The sequence below is a fragment of the Haemorhous mexicanus genome, chromosome 5 (genome assembly GCF_027477595.1).
Source record: "Haemorhous mexicanus isolate bHaeMex1 chromosome 5, bHaeMex1.pri, whole genome shotgun sequence".
Taxonomy (NCBI): Eukaryota; Metazoa; Chordata; class Aves; order Passeriformes; family Fringillidae; genus Haemorhous; species Haemorhous mexicanus.
Window position 1 is genome coordinate 22749618 of NC_082345.1, and position 23137 is coordinate 22772754.

Below are 23137 nucleotides of genomic sequence, written 5' to 3' on the forward strand. Positions count from 1 at the left end.
GAAATTACAACTTTAATCTCACTTGAACCACGCATTCCTCAGTTAAACTGCAGAAATAATTTAAGAACCAACTCCCAAATAAGATATTGTTCTACATTTCCTAGAAATATATTATTTCCAATGCTGTGAAATAAAAGCAGACTTATTAATTTACCCAGGTTAAAGTTCTGCCAGTAGCCCTAATAAAATCTAATGTCTGGCTAATTACATGCATTTCACCACTTCTGCATATTCACATTGCTCAAAGCCACACCACACAACACCAGTGGAACACTGATCATTTCCAACTCAGCCCCACAAATGATTTGCACATACTGCATTCACCCACGGCAGAAATCCACAGTGCTTTCCTGGACACAGAGTAAGCTTCATTTCCCCTCCTTGGGCATGCTTTAATACAGCTCTGAGGTGCCAGCTTCTACTGGGTTATTTAAACAGCGTCTAGAGTTTTGCTGGGCAAATAAGAAGAATAACTTGGGTGTGCAGTAAAACAAAGATACAGCTGTTTGTGCCAAACATTCAGTTTATGGCAATACTTCATAGGAATTATTCCCCATAACAACTGAACTGTCATATCCTACAACTACATCCCAGGCAACCTCCCAGATGAACTCACTACGGCTGCTGTCTGATGTGTTCTACATACAAACATCCAGAACTAACCAGATGTTCTCTATGTAAAACATTTGGTTTGAAACATTCTTCTTTCCAAAAATCCATTACATTTGTTTAATGGACTCGCACAGTTCAACTAAAATATCCTGGAGCAGACATTTGACTGCAACTCTACTCTACAAGCCCCATCTGCAAAAATAAAAAAAGAGAAAGAAAGAAAAGGCAAATGAGAATGCTTTACATGATTTATGCTGTCTTTATGATCAGCCAGTTCATAAAATACAAGCTCTGCTCTACAGACAATAACACAAATTGCTTTCAAGTGTATTGTTTAGTCCTTGCCTGTATTAAACAAATATTTCAATTGAAACAAAGGGCCGAACTCTACTCTTCAGCTTACAAGTGTTAACGCAACTGAGAGTGGCATTTTACCCACATACATCACAGGGGATGCAGTTTTTTTGGTTTATGCTCAGAGTGAGTGAGTAATGACATCCAATAATGATAACCAGTTACATTCACAATTGCAGAGTTTTCCTTTCATCCAAGAAAGGCTTGAAGGAGGTTGAAGTACAGCATGAAATCCTTCTCTCTGATGAATTCCTTGTGAGCAATGCATAACCCAAAACGAGGCCAATCAGAGGTTCTCTTAGACCACATTTACATAATAAAATGCCAGACAGAATGGAAGAATACTTCGTTTTACTGAAACACTGGTAGAAAACCCTCAAACTGTACACAGAAAAAAACCTTGTGGTTGAAAAGGACGGCTAGTCTCTGGCCTGGGTGCACGGCACAGTGCACTCCACAGTCCAGCCTAAAGGCTCTCATTCCTCCCAGTCTGTGCTGACACAATGGCGACCGAGTTGTATCAGGTGGTGATCAACAGTGATGAGCTGTCTCCAAGGCACAAGAGATGGTGGGCTTTTGAAAAATTGGCACCATCCCTTCAAAGTGTGACTGAAGCCATGGAAGAGGACATTCATTTCAAGAGCCTTTTTCCTGAGATGGCTATACCCACACAAGGAATGTCTCAGCACAGTGCTGGAGCTGTGGTCGACCTCAGCTCTCTCCCCATGGCTCTACCACAGACTTTCTGGATGAACCTCAGGGAAACCACTCACTCTCCTGGAAGCCCAAAGCATGGCTGTAACAGCTGGCTCCTACAAGAATTGGAGCTTAAACCCACAGATCACCATTTAATTGTTTCACCTCATTTTGGTGCCCTGAAGAGAATAAAAACATGACAAAGGAAGTAGCATGAAGGATGCTATTGCACATGTATAGTCCTGATTAAAAAGGTATCTTCCCAAGAGGCCAATGTGAACATCTCTCAGTTACATTCCTACACAAGTCACCTAAGCCTGCATTGCATCCAGCAGGTATTTACAGGAATTTTCCAGGTTCCAGGTCACATGGCATTAGAGCACATACCAAATGGGAAGGTTGCACTCTCCCCTCTTCTCCTCCCAAAGGCTATTTTATTTCCTCACACCAAAACAACAGTCCTCACCTCTGCCCTGCAGAATCCACTGTGCCAGCTGTCCCCAGGCATCTCCAGGCACCTTTGCTCCTCCTTCCTGAGCTGCACTCTGCTGGGGAAGCCATAATGTTTGATTTGTGCAGAGAGGCAAAAATATGCAAATAAGTGACAGCTCTGAACACGTGCCTTGGAAGCTATTTAACAAATGCTTAGCTGTCTTCCCCTATCAGACTTGCGTGCAAAGGACTTAACGTTTTTATGCCAACAACAAAGCACCATTTAACAAAAAAATTCATTTGCTTAGTTATCCACACAGTTCAAAAAAGTATTTCTACCCAACCCTTATTTGTGATTAAAAAAATATTCACACTCGTTTTTAAAGTAACACTTGTACCTCAAATAAAAGGAGATATCTTCCACCATCAGGCATTTAATAGAGAATAGAAATACCATCAGAGATCAAATGCCTTATTGTGTACAGGAAACATGATATGAAGGCTTTGAGATCTCCATCAACAGCAGGACCCCAATTTTGCTGATCTACCAAGGAATATCTAAATTTAGTCCCTGAACTTAGTATCTTTTCACAGGAACAATAAATTATTATTTTTTAAGCCTAATGTCCCTTAACTAGTGTATTTATTCTGAAGCAGTGCCGCTCAAGGCCAAATACACTGACTCAGCTCCACGGCCCAACCAGACATTAAGATAACTGCAAGTCCCTCAAGCTGTGAGACCTCAGAACAAAGACACTGCTCCAGCCTTAAGTCATCCCACATGTGGCTGCTGTGCTAGAGTCGCCAAGGGGCTCTGGGCTCACCAATGTTCCCCAGGAAGGCGCAGCAACAGGGGAAGCATAGCCTGCCAAACACCTCTGTGCTTCATCACAGAGGCAGCCAGCCCCACACAAGGTGCAGCAGACCCTCCCCTTCACCAGGCTGGCGTCTGAGGGACCCAGATGCAAGTGCTCTCAGGCACCATGCTGAAGATGTGGTGAGGTGAAGTGGGAAATGCTGACAGTGAGAAGGGAAGGCTGAGGAGGAATCCAGAAATTAACAGTTACATTAGGAGCATGTTAAGCTCAGCAATCTCAGCTGCAGTTTTCTTAATACTTATAAAAAACAACACCTGCATTTATTTTGTGATTTTCGCATCCACCTACAACTGGCCAGGATGGTTTCACACAGGCCAGTCATGCTAACCCCTTGTCCCACAGCTGCTCTGTGACTGGGTTTTTTTCAAGTGAAAGGAACCACCCATTAAAGTATTTTATTATCTCCTACAATGGTAAGCATAGAGCCTGGAAAAGTCCATACTTGAGCAAGACCCATCATGGACCAATGGCAGCTTTAAGGACTGATGGCTCATAAACCATCAGAGCTAAGGATGTTCCATCCATCTTTGGAGAGCTGAGGGACACAATGAGCTTACACCATGCAATAGTTCAACAGACTGAATTGAGGATTGGCCCATGGTCTGTAGTTGAAAATAGAGAAATTACGGAGCTCAAATAAAAATACAAGAACCATGGATGATCGAGGTATGGTTACAGTCTTGCTGCCTCCATGCTTTGCAGCACACAGCAAAGATTCCAGGAGGGCCTCGGCGTCTACTAAACATCTGGCATTTTTGGTGTGGGTCCAGGATGTTTGAGAGGTATGGCCAGACACAGTATACACACGGAGTACCTCACCCAGCCTTCGAGTGTTCAAAGGTCTAGGATCCCCTAATTTATACAATGTACTATGCTGCCTGTGAAGACACAGTAATAAAATATATTCTGTTTAAAAGCAGATACTTCTCAAATCATAACTTGCAGATGCTCAAAGTCTTTCATGTGGGTAAGACAAATGAGAGCCAGAGACTGATTTTGTAGCCAGGGAGTACAGGAAGCAACAGCAGGAGAACACTATTGAAAGCCTGGATACACTTATGGCTTTAATGAATTGGTCATCAAATATAACAACACACATATGCAGTTTTTACCTTGCTTTGTAGTTCGCTCCCTGCCCTCCCCAGCTATTCCCCATATATCTAGCAAAGTGGAAATTATTTTGAGTTCAGTTTATTAAATGGACACACATGGTACTCAAATCTGCTGGAAGATATTTGAGGGAAACACTGACAAATATAATTTACATATTTACTTGGAGACCTTTTTATCTGAGACATTTCCTCTGACATATCAACTATCCTAAGTACATCAACCCATCAGTGCTAATGACAAGAGGTTTTTCTATAAAGTGTCTGGTGCACATCTGGGCAATTTAGGGACAAATCCTACCTTATGGAGGAGGCAAGAAGGACATGCTCTTGTAGGTCAGAGATTCCCATGCCAACATGCCCATCACTGGTGGTGTCAAACTGTCAACACAGAACACCCAAGGATGGGCACTGGTTGCAGCCTCCAGCCTAACCCAGGTCAGGAGCTGCTATAAGGCTCTGGCCAGCACACTAAGGAGCCACCAATGGCTTTTGCTATCCATGCTGTGACTCCTATCCCACCCCAAGCCTGGAGGCAAACCTGCACCTCTGGCTTCAGAGAATCGTTCAGAGCTGTGGCAGAATACATTGTTTAGTCCCACTTTTTAGAGGAAAACATACAAGACCTCAGTAAGGAGAACAGTGTCCTGCGGAGAGGAGCACAGCTGCAAGCAAGAGGAGGTGCTTTGACATCAGCATCCCAGTTCATGTAGATAGAGAGTACATTAGTGCATACAGGAGGGAGAGACTAAAACTAGGCCATGTCAAACCAAATGTCATCAACCAGTTTCCAAATGCCTGGTATACAGCTTTTGAAAACATGTCCCATAGGCTCTACGTTTGGATAATCATGGCTATACACATGTTCACCTGCTGGTGGTCAGGGCTGATATATCCAGAGCTGGTTTTCAACCCACACATTTTTCGTTCTTCCTTGGCACTGCTGTGGCCACCATGTGCCTCCTCCCAGTTCCCCACTCCAGCTGAGACTCACCAGTTACTTATTTACCAGACAAAACACAGACTAACTACAATTACAGTTCTGTAAAGAATAAACAATTGTTCACAAGAACTGCACATTCCACACATTTTATTCAACATGTATGACCCTGAACTACAATATATACAAAAACTGTCTCCACATGGCAAATCCACACTGTGGTTCCTAAAAAAATAATAATAATTTTTACAACACATGCCACTTAAAAATGCAGTACATTTTAGCAATATCTAATGAAAGACTTTGTACAAGCAATTTCCATTCTCTTGTGTTATCTAGCACGTGGTGCTGTGAAACCATTTGTAAAAACACTTAGACATTTTATAGTGTTTTTAGCCGAAAGCTGCATTAAAAACATTGGCTCAAATTCTGTTGTGAAATTTCACATGTAGAGGGAATCACACTATGTATGCATCAAGCCAAAATGTGCCCTGTTCATTAGTCTAACTTTCCCATATTAACCCTTCCAGAAAGGAACACACTGAGACACAGGGAAGTTAATTATCGGCCCAAAATTGCTCCATCCAATGCAGGAGAAAAAAATAAGGCAACAGTCTTTTGGAAACTTAATTTCCTTCACCTGTAAGGAAATTGAGAAAATATCACTTGATCTTTACTCAAAGCTCAAAGAACATGCTGTTCTTTAATTTAGTAAAAGACTTGACAAATGAATATATTCAGACCCCTTAGTGGCTAGTCATTAATTCAGACTTTCATACCACTGACCCATACTTCCCTGAACAAATCTGCTTCTCCAACAGAAATTCTCAGTGCAGAAAACTAGTAATCTGTTCTAGTGCCTTTCTCCTGATGACCTTCATGCTGTAATCAGTTATTTCTGTCTGCACCTCTTAATGTTAAGGTCTTCTTTGGCATTTCAATTATCCAAATGTTTATACGAAGACTGCAGCAATTTGATACAACCAGGTAGCAATGCCTATGGTAATAAAGCCCACAATATTCACTGTGAATTACATTAGAATAATTCCAGTGGTTTTCTTTCCATTTGCTGCTTTTTTTTAAACCTGTCCTAGGTTGACTATATGATGCTTTTATCCCAAATCGTCTCGTTCCATTTATGCTGAATAGTAAGTTTTGCACCTTTAAGACTTGCTTCAAAGATTGAGGGGGGGAGAGGAGGCGCGCAGTTTGTTTTCAGACACTGAACCCACTCCTGCACATTCCTGCTCCTGGACTGCGTTGTCTGCGGATGAACAGACAGCAGGACAGGGCTCCTTTTTTTTTTTTTGCTTTTAGTTAGTTTAGCTAGCTGAGGCAAAGAAATTCCCTGGACTGTGGTTTTTTTCCTTTTTTTCCCCTTTCTTTAAACCTGTTCACACCTGCTCTAAACTAAACAACCATAAAAACACCAGCAACTCGCATTGGTAGCCACTGGGCTGGGCCTGAGCCACAGCATTTCCAGCACCAAAAGAACTAATAAAAAACTGAGTGAGCTAAACTAAAATCTAAAAAAAAAAAAACTTTCTGAGTTTATCATCTCCTTTAGAGCAACAAAAGGTTTTATTGTTTAATATCATTTAGGTTTTCTTGTTTAATAAACAGTTTTTTTCCACTTTTCTCCAAAGAAGTATTTTCTCCCAGACCGGTTGGGGGAGGAGTAGTAAAATCCGATTTCCTAAAAAGACCCTTTAAAAATTCTCTCCCCGATTTGCCCTAAACCAAGACAAAACCACAATCTCGGAACACATCTAATAGTTAAGGGTGGAACAAATAACAAATTAACAGCAAAACTATTTTCAAGTCCATATACTCTTTCCAACTTCTAGTCATTCCAGATCTAGAATTTCCATGCATGCAGAGGATGACCCAAGTTTCACTAACACGCCTTCAGCACCATGAAAACACTGTCCAGATTTAGTCACATTACAAGTCCGTCAAGGAACTCAGTTTGAACATCTTAAATAAATAAATAAATACGTACATACATGCATAAGTTTTAGGTCACATGTTTTGCCCTGAAGAAGCTCTGACCCCATGTGAGTGTGGCAGGAGAGGAACCCACAGCAGCCACCACAGGCTCACAGATCCTGCTGGCAGCTGCCAGCTTGGGAGCAGGGAGCAAAGCCGCATGGCCTGTGTGGGTCATTGCGCTGGCACACACAACAAAGCGGGAGGCAGCAGAGTACAAAAGGGCCAGGAATGGAGACCGAAGCTGGATGTCACACAAGGACAAAAGCCCAGGGTAAAGAGAGAGGCCAAGAAGCAGGATAGGCTGAGTGCTGCAAGAGGAAGGTGTCATCCACAGGACCCTGACGTTACATAGTCTACATGTCTGGACAAATCAGGTACTTGGTTGTGCTCTGAAAACTAGCTGAAACTTCTGCTGATTTTGGCTTTAATTGTCAAATTTTTAATTTCTCATGTATAAAATGGAGCAGTAATACAAGCTATTGTTACTATAATTGAAGTGTATTATTAGAACTGTGGAAGCCACACTCACAAATTGGGAACCTGCTAAGCGAAGTACTGTACAGACACTTCACATCACATCAGCATTGTATAGATACTTATTCCTGTGTCTGCCACAAAGGAAGATGTCTTAGTAAGAGCAACAAAGAACCTCAAAAGAAATAAACAGATTCTGTGTCAGATTTGGACATTATCCTGCAGAAGATGCACACCAAGCAATCAAGATAAAAATCAATAGGAAGCAGTGATCCAAGTGCTAACTGAAGAAATTCTCAGGGGAAAAAATGAAAATATATTATTAAAGACAAAAAAAATTACATGCATCAGAGGGATACTCCCATTTTCTGTGAGGTTGGCAGCACAGGTGAGAGAACAAATGTTTCACCTGGCTTTCACTGCCCTCAGTGAACCATAAGCAAACTTTTATCTTGTTATAAGGAACCCTTAAAAACCGCACTCCAAAGAAACAGTTGTATGGCCAACAAGGCCTTAATTACTGACATGACAGAGCCATCATTGTTGATATTCACGTTTTGGTTTTGTTGTGATATGGAGAAATACAATCAGCAAAGCAAAAGTCCTCCTTTCACATAATCCAGGTTTCAAAGACCCCGTGCAACCCTTCAAACTCATCAAGAAGCAGACCTATTTCAAAGCAAAGATTTGCACTGCAGTTGTAAATAAAAAATTTGGTTGCTTTAAAGTTTGACCGTTTTTACAAGATTTTGATCCAGAAACCAATTTCATTCGGCAACATCCTACTACCTGCACCTATTACGTAAAAGAGATAAATAACACACAGCAGCCACCACACATAACATGCCTGTCCAAATATGCACCACGTGCCTGTTCTTCATGTTGGGCTGCTGCTTGTCATCAATTCCCAAAATAATTAACTTTCTGGAGGAACGGCTGGAGGAGAATAGTGCTTCCTCCACCTGCTGGTGAGGAGGAAGAAAAGATGTCGTGGCTCAGGCAGAAAGAGGCAGATGAAGGAGGAAGGGAAGCAGGCTCCTGTAGCTACTCCCCATCATCTCCCAAGCTGCAGCCTAGGGAGAGAAAAGGAGACAAACTTCCTGGCTTTTGCAAACCGAAAACAGAAAACACTTATCTGTTACCCAAATTTGCATTCTAATGACTATTTACTCCAGTCAAATAATTTACTCAAAGAAGAATCCAGCAGCATTTACCATCTTCATGCACCATGCACAGAATCAGCCAGAGGTGGTCAATACATACCTTAAATAAGACTGAAATAAGCATAACTGTGGATTTCTTGGCTAACAAACATTGAATACATAACACTAACAAAAGTTCCGTTCTTGGGTTTAACATGTGCAAGATGACAAGTGGAAAAAACATCCACAGAAACATGAGTTTTACTTCTCAGTCTTGAGATATCATCTCTCCATCCTTCCACTTGCCTTAATTTAAAATGTCCTAAGTTACAACTGTGTATACTGAGACAGCACTAATGAAGAAACCTTGAGGACAAAATTAGGCACCTCATACATCATATACTGGGCAATATTTTAACTGCTCCATACAGCATGCAATACTGTCTGTAGTCACTGTGGTAACTAATGCACAAATTCGCCTAAGTTGTTTCCAATAACAAACCAAATGTATCATACAATCTACCCTGGAGCTTTATGGCAGGAAACTTTATGATCATGTCCCACTGCGTTACAAGGAAAGACAACAAAGTTAAAGTTAAGAGGAATAACAATTTGAATAAACCTGTAACCTACTAACACCTGCCAAATACTACTTTCATTTAAGTCAACAGAAATCCTGCTATTGATTTCCAATGGCAGAGCATTAAAGCACATCTGTACTTTGCACTGAACTGTCTTCTCACCTTGGTTTTACTTTATTTACCCAAACCTGACAGTTTATTTCCTTTCTGAGCTCTGTTTATACAGATGACAACAAATCCAAAGTTTGTGCTTCATATTAAAAGCCTGGCTAATCATGCAAACCTCTATTAAATTCCATACAGCTAAAGAAATTCTTGACTGACAAGAGAAGTGGAAAGGCTAAACAGGAGAATTGCTTGAACAAGACTGATGAATGGGAACACAAGGTCCAGCTTTGCAATCTGTTACCATTTAGCTTCAAATACCTGCTTACCACTGAGTAAAGAAAGTAATGATCAGCTAAACCAGTAACAGAGTAGGAAGCAAACAGCTTGGACAAGAGCACCCTTAGGACTCTTGCTGCTGGTTGCAATAGGATTGGCATCGGACGTGATGCAACAGACAGTGTCGGCCACATCGCATCCCCTGCTGGACACAGCAGCATCTGGTCCAACCTGCTCATGGATAACGCAAACACTGCCCCTAATAAGAACTGAGAAGAGGAAAGGGAAGAGAAAGAGGGGTGGAGAATGCAAAGAAAAACTGCCCCTCTCTGATCAGTCATCTCCTGTCAGTTCTCTTATCTCACCGATGCAAAGGAATCAAGTGTTCACAGTAATCAGTAACAGCCGACAAGGGAACTGTCAGAAAACAAGAACCGTTTTCCACTCACCAAGATCTGGCTGGATTCCTGATGACTAGCTTTTCTTCTGCAAGCAGACAAACTGTGGATATTTTACATACATTCAGAGATGTTACAGCTCAAATGGACACGTTATACCAGAGCTCACCTGCAGACTAGTTAATAATTATGAAGTGCCATATGCCAAGGCTTGCATTGCTCCAATAAAAAAAAAAATCACACCTTGGTAAGGACTTGTTCAGTTTCTACATACCAGCTGATAAAGCGAATGTTATATTTTTATTGCATTTAAAATTGCATAGGTATTCTGATTTTCGTTCTCTCCATTTCAAAATGGCATTCGCCATATAAATTCAGTTTAGACCATAAAATCAAAGTATCCTTTTACTGCACAGCTGAAGAGCTTGACAGTTAGCAAAATATGGAAAGACCTAGTGTGTTTTTAAGTTAGATGAGACACACATCTATCTACTCTACATCCCTTCCTCTGAGAGCTCTTTCCAAAGCCAAATCTCATGGTACATTACTGCCACCCTTTTTTTGTTAATTTCTCAACTCCTTGAAAAGAGATGTTTTCAACTTATTTGCTTATTTACTGCATTTTATAATGCAACTCAAAACTAATCTACTTAAAAAATAATAGTTAGCATATAATATAGCCCTGAAGCTTTTGTTAGCCCGAAATAGTAAAACAGCCAAGACAGCAAACATTAAAAATCATGGACTTAAGAGTGAGCATGTGCAGAGATGTCCATCTCTGGTTTCTCTTTAGCCAGCCTCCAAATGAGCTAATAAACTGAAAGCATATATGATATGACTCTACAACTTGGCTGGAACTCTCATTTTCACTGTCAACACAAATATATTCAGTTGCAAAGTGTTCCTTATTAAAGTCATAGCATCTGAAATTTCATTTTCTGTTTTACAGATCCTTCTGCCTCTGGGTGCATGCTGAGCTCCCCAGCAACCAAAAGGGAAAGGTAAATGTAACATCACCAGGGAAATGCCTCGCTTTTAGATGAAGTCTAGTGAAAACTCATATAGTGCACTTTAGGACAAAGACCTCTGTAGAAAACCCCTTATTTCTTTATCACAACAATGCCTGTCTCTATAGTTACGTATTTCTGGGAAGGAATAATGACAATAATTCTGACTAACGTGTACATTGCTTCAATTGCATTTCTGTGCCCGGCTGGAGCACTGCACCACTGAGGAAATGCTGAAGCTGAGTTATTGCTGGACAACCCCCGGGCTGCTTGAAGTCTCAAGCCACCCGGCATCACTGAGCGGTGAAATGGATCATAAAAACCAATGGGGTGGGCTGCAGTCCCTGCAATTTTTTTAGGTGTCAGCAAAGTTCAGCTCACAAAAGTATAAGCAAATCATAGCATTTTTAAGCAGAGAAGCAAACGTTTTCCCTTCTGACAGTACTTTGTGAGCAGTGCTGGTTAGCCAGGGGATGTGACAGGTTTCTCCAAAACGTGAATTTCCACTGGGCAAAAAACTATTCACAGTGGACATGCGTGTGGGGAAAAAAAAAAAAAAAAAAAAGAAAAAAAAAAAAGAAAAAAAAAAAAAAAAAAAAAAAAAGTCACTCTAACTTTCCAATAATAACACATCCCTCCAAAATGTACCAATGCGCTACTACGGCGTCTCTACCACCCCTCTCAGATGAAAAATCTCTCTGCAGGATTGGCACTCTGAACAAAGCCGCGGACCGCAGGCACAGGTGGGATGCTGAGCGGGTCCCCGCCTCGGCACCACCCGCCAACCCCGTACACAGCACGGGGCTCCTAAGGGGATGCAACCAGCCGGTTCTGTTCCGAAATCGGCGTTGGAATATGATCTTATATATACCTGTATTTATCAGTATATATAAGAGAAAGAGGCAGAGAGAAGCCGCTCTGTTGCCTTACCACTCTGCCGGAGAACCTCTCGATGGCCCGCTTGACTTTGCCATAGGTGCCTTTGCCCAAGGTCTCCTGCAGATCGTAGCGATGCTTCAGGTTGTGCTTGTGGTGATGTCGTTTCACCCCCTGCTGCTTCCTCGCCGCCGTTACCTCCGAGGACGGAGCCGCCCGGACCGGCCCCTCCATGGCCGCCGCCGCTGCCGCCTCGCCGCTGAGTGGGCCGGGGCTGCAGGAGGAGCAGCAGGGCTGCGTGGGGCTGGGGCTGGGACTGGGACTGCTGCTGCCGCAGGCGGCCGCCTCAGCACCCTCCATGCCCGGCGCCGCCGGGCGCGGTATTACCGCCCCGCCGGCCTCGCCGCCTCTGCCTCGGCCCCGCGCCCGCGCCGGCACCATGGGGCGCGGCGGGCGGGGCGGGCCGCGGGGCGGTGGCGGCGCCCCCGCTCTCCGCCCCTTCCCCGCCGCCCACCCCGGCGGCGGCACCCGCGTGGGGCGGCCCCTTCGCCCGACCCGCCCCGAGAGGCGCTAGTAGGGCGGGGGTGGCATCGGCGGGGCTGGCTGCTATGGGCCCTGCTTTGTGCGCCGGGGGCGCGGAGGATCCGCCGCGGCTCTCCCGGGCCGCTGGAAGGCGCCTCAGTGGGGCCGAGCCCTGCGCCGCCACGGCCCCCGGCTGACTCCCAGGGCCCCGCAGGGCCGGTCTGAGGCGAGGCGGAGCACCTGCAGGGACGACGGGCGGGGGCTCGAGAAAATCTACACCAAATACAGGTCTGGAAAGTTTTTCCAGAAAACCTTTAATTTTCCCCATTCAACAAGCGGGCGAGGGTTTCCTGTAGGGTTTCTATGTTGCTGGAGCTGGCAGAAAAACTCAGGCACACCCTGGTGCCGCCTGACCTTGGCATGGGCAGGCACTGTTTGCCTGCTCCACAAGGTTTTTGCCGGTGAGAAACCTTCCTGGGCCCAGTGCTGCTGTGGTTCACTTGCAAATCTGTGCCAAGAGCCTAGGAACACTTAGTGTCTGCTTTCGGGATCTTTGAAATACAAAGAATGCGTCAGTTTTACGCTTTCTTCATTTTAAATTAAGGGTTATTTCTTTCAAAGACAGCTTGAAAACTTAAACCAACACCGATATACAAATTTTACCAAGGTTAAGATCAATCAGATGTTCCCTTTAGAAAAGAAGCCATCCCCGAGAGCATGGCCAGAGAAGGCAGATGGTCGCTTGTAGCAGAAATGGGAAATTTACATGGGGTGGAATCATTCTGGAATTCTCCACTATGGCCAGTTTTCTGGAACAACACAAAGGCTTTCAAGTGAGAGCCCTGGTTCAGTGTCTCCTCCCCAGTGACTGTTCTTAAGGCGCAGATTACAGCTGGGGTTGTCTGCTCTGCAAAAATAACACACAGACCTTTTGAAACCTTCGCTTCCACTTTGTGGTCACAGCAATATCAAGACACAGAATTTCAGGAGTCAATAGCCCCATCCCTCTGGTTTGCTGGAGGAGTGTTAGCACAGAAGCTGTGCTCAGACAGTTTTACTGGCTGGCTCCTCCAAAGGCTCAGGTCTGTCAAAGGCAACTAACTCTGGAGTGTCAACGTGATGGGGTGATACCCAGGCACTGGCTTTGGTGAGGGTGCTTGTTTGGTTTGTTTAACTCACTGGGCCTATGTGTAAAGCTGGATTTCTGCAAGGTTTCTTTCTGAGACCATGAACACTCTACCCTGAGGTTACAGCCTTAGCTTCTCTGACTTGAATTTGAAAACAGAAGTTTCTCTGTAATTACATCACTACACCTTAATTTTAGGGCAACAAAAGTGTCCAGCTGGCTCAAGGCAAGTCTGCCTAGTGCAGTACCCTACTCCTGGCAGGAGCCAGCACCATGCCACAAGGGTTGAAAAAGACAGAAAGAATCCTGCAGCATTCAGAAGAAACATCTGTGCAAGCTTCTTGATCTTTGGAAGCCTGATATTGATTGAAGTCGGGAGCATGGAATTTAACATCTCTTTCACAGAATGCTCCAGAAAGTGGCTATTCCAAAGCAGGAAAGGTAAGGGAAACTTCACTCTGTTACTATTAAAAAAAAAAAAAAAAAAGCAGACATTTTCTTCCTGTAGCCCCTTCCTTTATCTTAAATGTAGAAAGCACAAAAATTCTGTGGTATTCTCTTTGTAAGAAGCAAGATGACATTTGTAGCTTGGAGGTTTTTGTTGTTTTTATTCTCTGAAGTGCTGTTGCATTCCCCCCAGCTGGCACAGAATATGCAATTCCTGGGCTACCTGAACATGCAGGAGAGGGACAGAGGGACATCTGCTACTGCCCTGGCTGACTTCCATACCCCCAGTTTGAAACCCACTTATGTAGCTCTTCTCACATTTGTGCTTCTCACATTGCCTCAAGAGACATCCATGTGTGGGAATGCGGGACAGACCTGCTGAAAGTAAGGACTGGTACAGGGGTGGGAATGCAGCAGTAGCAAGAGGCAGGAGGGACCTAGAAGAGGGGCTGGCAGCACAGGGAACATGAAGGGTGCCCTTGACTGCCAGGAGAAGTGAAAAATTGTCCTGGCATGTGTTCACCTCTGTGCAACTTCACTTAAGTAGATTAAATCAGAGTCCTGGTCTTGCTGGGTGCCAGGGGTGCAGCAGTCTGTCATGATGACAGTGACAACTGCCTGGTGGTTTTGCATGTCCAGTGCAAGCCCTAGTCCCATCAAAGAGGGGAGCAGCCCGAGTACTGCTCTGACCTGTGCCAGCTGAAGGTGCTGCAGGAGCAGCTCAGGACTGGCTGGGGCCTCCCAGAGGCAGCAGGGAGGGAAGCCTTCAGTTATGGTTGTCAGACAGTCTGGAAGCTCCCTTCAGGCTGAAACTCAGTGTAGCCTGTATTCAGATCCTTTCTGCCTCTTGTGTCGCAGAAAAGCATGAATGCCCATGATGAAAAGAGGTTTCATTATGTTGTACTCATAAGCATTGTTAATATCCCCAAAAGTGGTCCCTTCTAGCTGCTTGGAAGCATTCATCATAATTTTCATGGAAATCATCAGTTTCAAGGAAATATGTCATAAATCATTGCTATATATTGGATTGTGATTGGAGAGATGGCATAATAAATTACCAGAAACTCCAAAATTAAAACTGTTGATTTTGTAATGCAATTAGCACAGGTACTATGTAACATAAGAAATACCACTTTTCCTTTTAAATTTTCATGCTCTTAAATGTGAAGCCAGTGGGCATTGAGCAAATTAGATATGTAAATTAAAATTGGACAAAAGAAACTTTCTGTGCTCATGTGTAATAGCAATGATAATTGAAATTCTATAAATATAGAAGTGTACATATGTTTGAATGTATGACCAACATACAGAGATGTTTTCTTTCAATTTTTAGCAAGTCTGTGTAAAACATGTAGTGCTTCATTGTTTCTGAGATAAACATTTGGTAAGAATTTCAATTCTTTGAGTTTATAGACACCACTAAGGAATTCTTCATTTCTGACAGTATTATTTTACATAACTGCTTTTCCTTATTCACAAAAATGAATTATCCTCCCATTGAAACCAGCAGACTTCTGCTAGCCAGCTTCAAAGGAAATAGGATGAGGCTCTAATTTGCAAAAAAATATTGGAGGATATGTTGTACAAAATCTAAACTATATAGATTATCACAATAACAACAAAAAGCCATTGATTTCAGGAGGATTACCTTCCTGAAGTCAATGTGGTTTGGAAAACAATCTTAAAAGATTGCAACATGCGAGCAGCAAAAAATGATTATAAAATTTAGTGCATTTTTTAGGATTAATTTTTCTATGACTTTCAAAACAGCACAACTTATTTTCTATCTGGCATAGAGACACTCAGGATAAAAAAGCCCTCTGGCTTAATAGAACTCAGTCAAATATTTAGGGCTCCTCAAAAAATTGACAGCTTCTATAATGAGACATGAGTTTCATAGAGCTGATGTTAATTTATTCCATGTATTGAGCTAAATAAAAACAAAACAGCATTTCAAAGATACTTGCTGAAATACTTCATTTACCAACTGAGGCCAGGTACTCTCTGTGCAAGTATTATGCATATGGCAGCTTGGTGAGATGGTATCATCTGTACTCAGACCTTTTGCTCTTCAGCATTCTCCAGTGTTTATGAATTGTTTAACAGTGTTGTTACCACCCTTACACAGATTGGCTTCCAGGGGGTGTCAAAGGGCTGGAATATGTTCCTTGGCTGTTCCCTACACTGTAAGATAGAGGAAAGAGGGGAAATGAGTACTAGAGGGATTTCTGGATGCAGTGGACATGTGTTCTTGGATACTAATATGCTGCTCCCTTAGGTTTCAGTCCTCTCTGCTGAGCTCTATAATCTGTACATGGAGAAAAACATAACCATAGTTAAGTCAATTGAGTTGCCTTGACTGCTCATGTTTGATGATCAAGCTCAGTGTGGGTGTATGCATTTGCTGGACCAAGCTTTAGTGTTCAGCACTGTCCAGACTGCAAATCTAAAGATGACATGACTTTCAAAACATTGGAAGATACTGGCAGGTGAAACTGGAGGACATTCTCTCAATGGAACTGTCTCTTCTGCGTTAAGTACCTGCTGAGAGACAGCTTTTTGATCTGATGAAGTGAAAGCATGTTAATGTGTTCCACTCAAGGATAGGGATTATCCTTTAGAAAGCAGTGCTGGTAGAGACAGCTGGCATCCATCTGGTTGCTGTGGCAGGTATCTGTATATTATCTACCCTGGCAGATCACATCCAATCCTTGTAATTGCATGCTTTATGAAAATCGCAGGAGTCAAAAAGTTCAGGATTAAGACTGTAATGCTGATTTTCTCTGTAGTGAGCTATATAAAAAAAAACGTTGCCTTGACAAGTAGTGGTCTTTTGAGATGTGTCTTGTTTGCATCCGGAGATGTCAGTTCACTGTTAAAACAATCCTTCAGTCAAGTAATGATCACTGATAGGGCCCACATTCAGAGGTTATAACGTCCATCTAAGTTCATGTGTCTCCTCTTGTTCTTTGATTGGTGCTAGGACTCTTGAGATGTCCATGCAGTATGAAGAATGTGAAATTAAGCCCTCTGAATCTGGATCCCAGACCCATTATAGAGCTCTATAAGCAGTGTAGAAACTGAGCAATACTTGTAATGCCTTTTTGGAGAGGACCCTGGAATTGAGACTGGGGTTCTTCAAAAGACTATAAGACTTTGAATAGGAGAGGAGCTGTATGTCCATAAAATACCTTTTAAAATTCCATTTCCAAGCTTCAAGCTTTTGCTTCTGTGGCTTTTCCTGAGAATTTAGACCATTAATATGTTATAATTTTTACCTGTAATACTGTTCTGTTTCTTCTGCTGCTTGATATGTTTTATTGGGATATCCATAGCACAGAAGATAGCAGTCACCTGCTTGATTTACATCTCCAAATCTGAAAATTTGTTTATATGTGCACGTGTGCCTGTATGCTTATGTCACATGATTTTATCCATAAAAAATATGCTTTTCTACAGTCAACATTTCCTCAAAACTCCCCACTGTTATTGATAAACTGGGACCCTCATAACCAGAGAAGTGAGAAGAAACAACCCAAACTGCACAGAAGACAAAACTGAAATGTAGTGGTTGAAGCTCAGCGTCTATCTGTTGCACAGCTTTGAGAAGAACTGAGCACACACAGTTCCTTCTCCTGTTGCTTTCCTATTTCTCATTCAGTTTAGAAGTTCTTTCAGTAAAACTCTGTGGTGTTACTTTATATTAATTTTATTAAATATATTAGCAATACAATCCAAATTATCAGCTCCCTCCCTCTCCCTGCACATGAATCCTTTCAGGAATAAAATTCATATACAAGTTGCAACACTGTGAGCAGAGAATTGCATTCAGTAACAGCCAATGGAGTGTGCATTCCAACTATGCAAACTGCAAAAAAAAGACGTTTAAAACATGACTGAGTCATTCAGCAGCACGCTCCCCTCCTCTCATTACTTCCCTTTGTTGCCCTCAGTTCTGTCCCGTCTGCTGTTTCTGGCTTTTTGCCGTTATTTTGAGAGACTGACTGAGGGCATCACTTTCCACCATCAGCCCCTTAGGCTGTGTGCAGGCAGCCAGATTTTTGCCCACTGCTAGCTAGGCAGTGTTCCCACACACCAGGGAACAGCTGCTCTGGGCATAGCTCACACACGCCAGCTCCTCCAAGGCATCACCACAAGGGGCCATCCCCAGCCACCATCACTGAATTCCTCCAGCCCCAATTCATCCAGTGCAACGGTGCAGGAAAGTGAGGTGTCTTCCTGTTGGGTTTTGGTGGTGAAGCCACAGGCTCTTATCCTGTAAACATAGGTGGTGTTCGGTGGTGCTTGTGGGGTGTGGCGGAAAAGGGTGGTGCTGTGCAGTCCCAGGTTGGTTTGGGGCTGGGAGGCAGCCAGGGCAGAGAGAGGGGAGGGAAATGCAGCCGAGGTGGTGATGGAACAGGTGTCATCCTGCTGGGGGCTGTGCCTGGGAGCCGTGTGCCTCAGGGCCTTCACTCAGAGATGTTTGTGTGGGAACATAATGGGGAAGCATGAACTTTTGCTATTGTGACCCCTTCATCCTGGATGACTCATGGATGAGATGGGGCAGACACATCCCTCCAGGACTCTGGGATTTCCTGCCCAGTCCGATTGAATGGAGATATCACAGCCACTAGGTAGATCCTACAAGGAGAGAGGTATTAGCCTTAGTTGTGGCTTTTGTGTAGAAAGCCAAGAGTATGTTTTGCACATGACTTTTATTTTGATGTTGAGGTCTGTGGATCCATGTCTAGATTGTATCGCTCTTTTCATGCTGCTGTTTGATGCATAACCAGTTTTTCTTCAAAATATAAGATTAAAGTTGCTCTAATAATGTAGGAAATAAAAAGGACACTGGTAAAAGTATATATGTTTTTCTTAAATATACATGATTTTTAGAGCAAAGAAGATTAAGTGCAAGATGTTTGCTAAAAGTTACATTGCATGTGACACCAGTGAGTTACTGGATATTCATGCCTTTGGGATACACTTAATCTGAGTGAACTGAGTGAACCTTTCCGCAAGACTGTCACTGACTGGCAGATATCAGGGATAATGACAGAATATCTTGCCCAATTACCAAAAATGGACCCCATGACATTACCATGTCATGACATACAACGTACCCCATGAGACAGAACAGCACGTGTTATATTTGACTGATAACATGCATCACTTCCCTTGGTAGTGTGGGTATGCAGTTCAAATTGAGTGGGCAAATGGGCACTGTGTGTCACCTGACTTTGTTGGGAGACAAATCTGTAGGGAATAGATGACAGCATGGCACTCTATTCCCTGCTTGCCCGCAGGTGCTGCAGGCTGGCTAGTAACCTCCATGCCCTCCACAGACAAAGGGGAGAAAGGACTGAATTAAGCTTTCTCAAAAGGCAGTGCTTTCCCCTCCTGGAGGTGTTCTAGGGGGCAGTTGGACAACTCCATGCCCTTGCCAGTCTCCATGCTAGGGATACAACCTGACAGGGAGAAATCATCTCATCCTCCTCACTTCCCTTTAAATTCCCACTGAAATACTGGAATTCATAGCTGTAAGACTGGCTGTATTTTTCCTTCACTGATCATTAATTTGTCAAAGTCAAAACAATACTAAATTAGAAAATAGATTCAGCACAGAGACTGACAGCTTCCTTTAGCTTTATTTTGTTTACTTTTCATTTGTCTGCAGCCACTTCCTGGTTTTAGAAAATAGTGTTTTCTAGGACTTGTAAAAAAATTAGGTCAAATAATTAAAAAAAGGTCATGGCAACATAATAATTTTATGGCAAGTGATTAGAAAGATAAAAACAGAATATTATGGCTTTAGGATGTGTACCAACGATGCAGAATGACTTTCACAGGAAAAAGACATACCCAGAATTCTCAGGCAGCAAACTACAAAGAGCAGTTAAATGGAAAATGAATCTGTTTGTGTATAATGCCCAAGAACCAAATATAATTTTCTATTAGATCTTTTAAAAATCTGGTTTTTTATGCCTGTTTGCTAGAAGAGAGGACTCTTTAAATCAATAGCAAATTGGCTAAGTGACCAACTTGATCAAAGCCTCATTATGCATGAAAATTTCATTTTGCTGGCTAGGGAATAGTGAGACGGAAGGTTTTTTGACTCTCTGTGTTTCCTTTTTGCTTCTCATGCAGCACAAGGGGAATTGCAAATTTCTCAAGTCCCGTAGTGAGAGTAGGGGAGCAGAGGATTCCAGCCCTGTCCTCACTGCTGGACCCAGAGGAGGGTGAGTGTCAGGCCTGGGGGGGAGGGCTTTAAGGGTGGGAGAAAATGTTTTTGCTATGCTGACAGGTCATTTTTCTTGGAGCTGATGCTAGCTGGTCTGCATGACAGCCACCCCCAGGCTTCTCCAGTCTGCACTGAAACCGCAGTCAGTCAGAGTTCAACAACCCCAAGAACACAACACAGATCTTAAAATTCAGTCCCAGTCCCCCAGGGAGAAGCAAGGCCACCAGCTTGCTTGTGTCAATGCAAAGTGCCCAACATTTTGGGCAATGTTAGCTGTAGGAAAGAGCCACCCTCCCCAGCAAGTCCACAGTGGTTTGAGAAGATGCCTCCATCTCCCCGGTGATCTATGGTCAATCAGAAAATCTGGCCCAGGGCCTAAAAACACTTTTAAATGTGTGTCTCCTTATCTCTCTAAAGAACTAGAATACTCTATTCTGCCTCCCAAGAATTATGCAGAAATAGATCTTCTTGGATCTGCAGAATGCTTTGCTGACACTAATTGTATTATAAGAAAGAAACAGATTTATTTTTAATGGAACCGGACAGTTATTTTCAAAGAACATGTTTGAAGGTCTGTTACTTAGATGAAAAAAGTACTCAAATTTAATAAGAGGAGCAACATGACCTCTGCATACTTACCATTGCTTTAGCAAGACCAAATCCTTCTCACTTTACCTCAGCTTGTGCTAATTTCTGTGAGGGCTCCACACACAGGAGCCTTTGCCAGCACTGCAGCTTATGAAGATGAGACCAGTTATGCTGCCTAGAATAAACCAGATGCTTCTATAAAACAGATGGAAATTACTTATCTTCTCCCTCTATATGCATCCCCCCTCATCATAATACTGTCTGAAATCTTGTCTCTCATCCTTCTGTTCCCTTCCCTCAGTCCCCAGCCCACTCTCACTTGTTGGGACAGATGCAGCAGGCTTGTTGAGGACATTTCCTCCCTTAGAACCTAGACATGAAGCTCAATATCTTTGTCTCATCGGGGTTTTAATCACCTTTCTGCCCTGGCTTGATAAAACAGAAGGGTTTCAAATTCCATCCCTGTGTACCAGCTGGCACCTACGAGTATGCCTGGGGTATTCCAAGGAAATGAAGTGGTGTCATTGCCCGGCTTTCACTGGTTTTACACCAAGTGACACCCATCCTCTGCTCTGTGTCACTGCAGCCTGAGCTCTTGAATCTGCTTGATTCTTGCCAGTGGTAGTGACAGAGAAAAAGAAAAATTAAGAGCTGGATCATCAGGAAAAGCAAGCATAGTGTGGGGCACATTCATTTTTAAATGGGTGAATTCTCCCAGGACGTCATCTGTCCTCCAATTTTCAGCTCCATTGGAAATAAGTAGATCAAATGTCCAGCAGAGGGAAATGAATTGGCTGAGTTTGTAACTTTACATACACATTCTTTGGAGAAATAAAATAGCTAAATTTCTAAGATTTCAACCTGATCTCTGCAATGATGATACTCAAATGAGAAAAGAGAAAGGAAAAAAGGTGCTTCTTGCCACAGCTTTATCTCATGTGATCTCTGGTTACTGTTGATGAAAGAGAAGAAACCTGCTTTGCTTTAGAAAGCAAAGCAGACCCTTTCTGTAGCACCACCAAATGGCTGAGTACCACTGGAAAAATCTGTCTGCAAAACCAGCCTCAGCTGGTTTTGCAGACAGCAAACATTTTTCAACTACTTTACAGTAAGTGGTAAATATGATTTTGTTAGGAAACCTGTATGTAAATTGGGATTGGTGTCACTGAAGCTGGCCAGAGTGTGGGTGAAGACAGTATTAGGTGTGTTGCACTCAAAGTTGTCAGGAGAAGACTGACAAAACCTTAATGCTGTGTGGGTGAACAGATGTCTTGAGCTGTGAAAAGCAGAGCTGGGATGTATTAGGAATGTTACAGGCACAGAGTGAGAGACAGGTCTTTCTTTGAGAGCTTTTTTCACTGGGAAATGGTATCAGGAATCAGTGGTACACAAGATGCTGTAATGCATTTTTAGCAGAATTTACTTTTCTTCTACTGAAAAAAAAAATCTATGTGACTTTATAAATCAGATTTGAACAACTGTGAAGGGTGTGTGATCACAAATAAATATGGGGGGTGATTCCTGGTGCCATGAAAGACTCCTGGTGTAAAATTGCCCTTTGCCAGTGATAAGTGATCAGTGAAACTCTGTCATATGTCATAAGTTATTGCTGCTCTGCCTTCAGGGTTGTTACTCAAGGAGGGTTTCTTTGCCTTGAGTCTTCTTATGATGGAGAGAGGCCTATAATATCTTGGTTGCTCAGGCTCTCCACACTAAAAAGAGACTTCCCGGCAAAGGGACTGCCAGGATGTCCCTTGTAAAGCCTGTCTCCCAACACAGTTCTAAGGAGCAAAGAAGCCTTAGGAGTCTGAGCTACTGGCATTTTCCTGGTCACAGTTTTTTTTTTAACCCACTAATCTGACTCAAGGAAAGACTAAAAGTACTGCTCCTGGGATCAGATCATCAGGCTGCATCTGTGTAAATGGATTTCAGCAGGTTTGAATGCAGGAGCAAAACCTTTGTGTCTGTGGTGATTAGCCTTAGAAAGGCATATGGTGTAATTCTCCTCTCAGTTATCATGTCCTCCTTTAATTGCTGTATTCATCAGTTGTAGGTATCGTTAGGTCTCAGCCTACGATCCCCACTTATTTTCTGGCCAAAAAGCAGGACACTGAGGCTTGTGTTCATCATTAACCTTGTGCAGTGCCACAGCAGCATTATTAGCTCCTTTCGACCTCCAGGAATGGCAGGGACAAGAGGTATCTCTGCCCTTCACAGGGGCTGCCGTAGTGAAAAGAGCCCTAGGAGGAATAAAAGGCCACCTTCTTCTGAACCAGCTAATGCTTCTGTAATTAAAAAAGCAGGTACTTGGTGGCCATTTTGTTTGCCTGCCTGCAAA

General features: G+C 43.0%; 1 protein-coding gene and 1 long non-coding RNA gene across 2 annotated transcripts in view; one reads left to right on the plus strand and one right to left on the minus strand.

The window, feature by feature from the left end:
• NUAK1 (NUAK family kinase 1) overlaps positions 1–12324 on the minus strand; it is a 48191-nt gene extending 35867 nt beyond the window's left edge. Inside the window, exon 1 of the mRNA XM_059846233.1 lies at positions 11930–12324. Coding sequence (XP_059702216.1) covers positions 11930–12316 — 387 coding nt within the window. The 5' untranslated portion in view covers positions 12317–12324. The remainder of the gene's footprint in view (positions 1–11929) is intronic.
• A 91-nt stretch (positions 12325–12415) lies between these two features.
• On the plus strand, positions 12416–20213 carry LOC132328084 (uncharacterized). Its single transcript, XR_009486681.1, has 3 exons — positions 12416–12685; positions 13722–13964; positions 20118–20213. It is a non-coding gene; the product is annotated as an uncharacterized LOC132328084 (long non-coding RNA).
• Positions 20214–23137: the final 2924 nt, after the last annotated feature.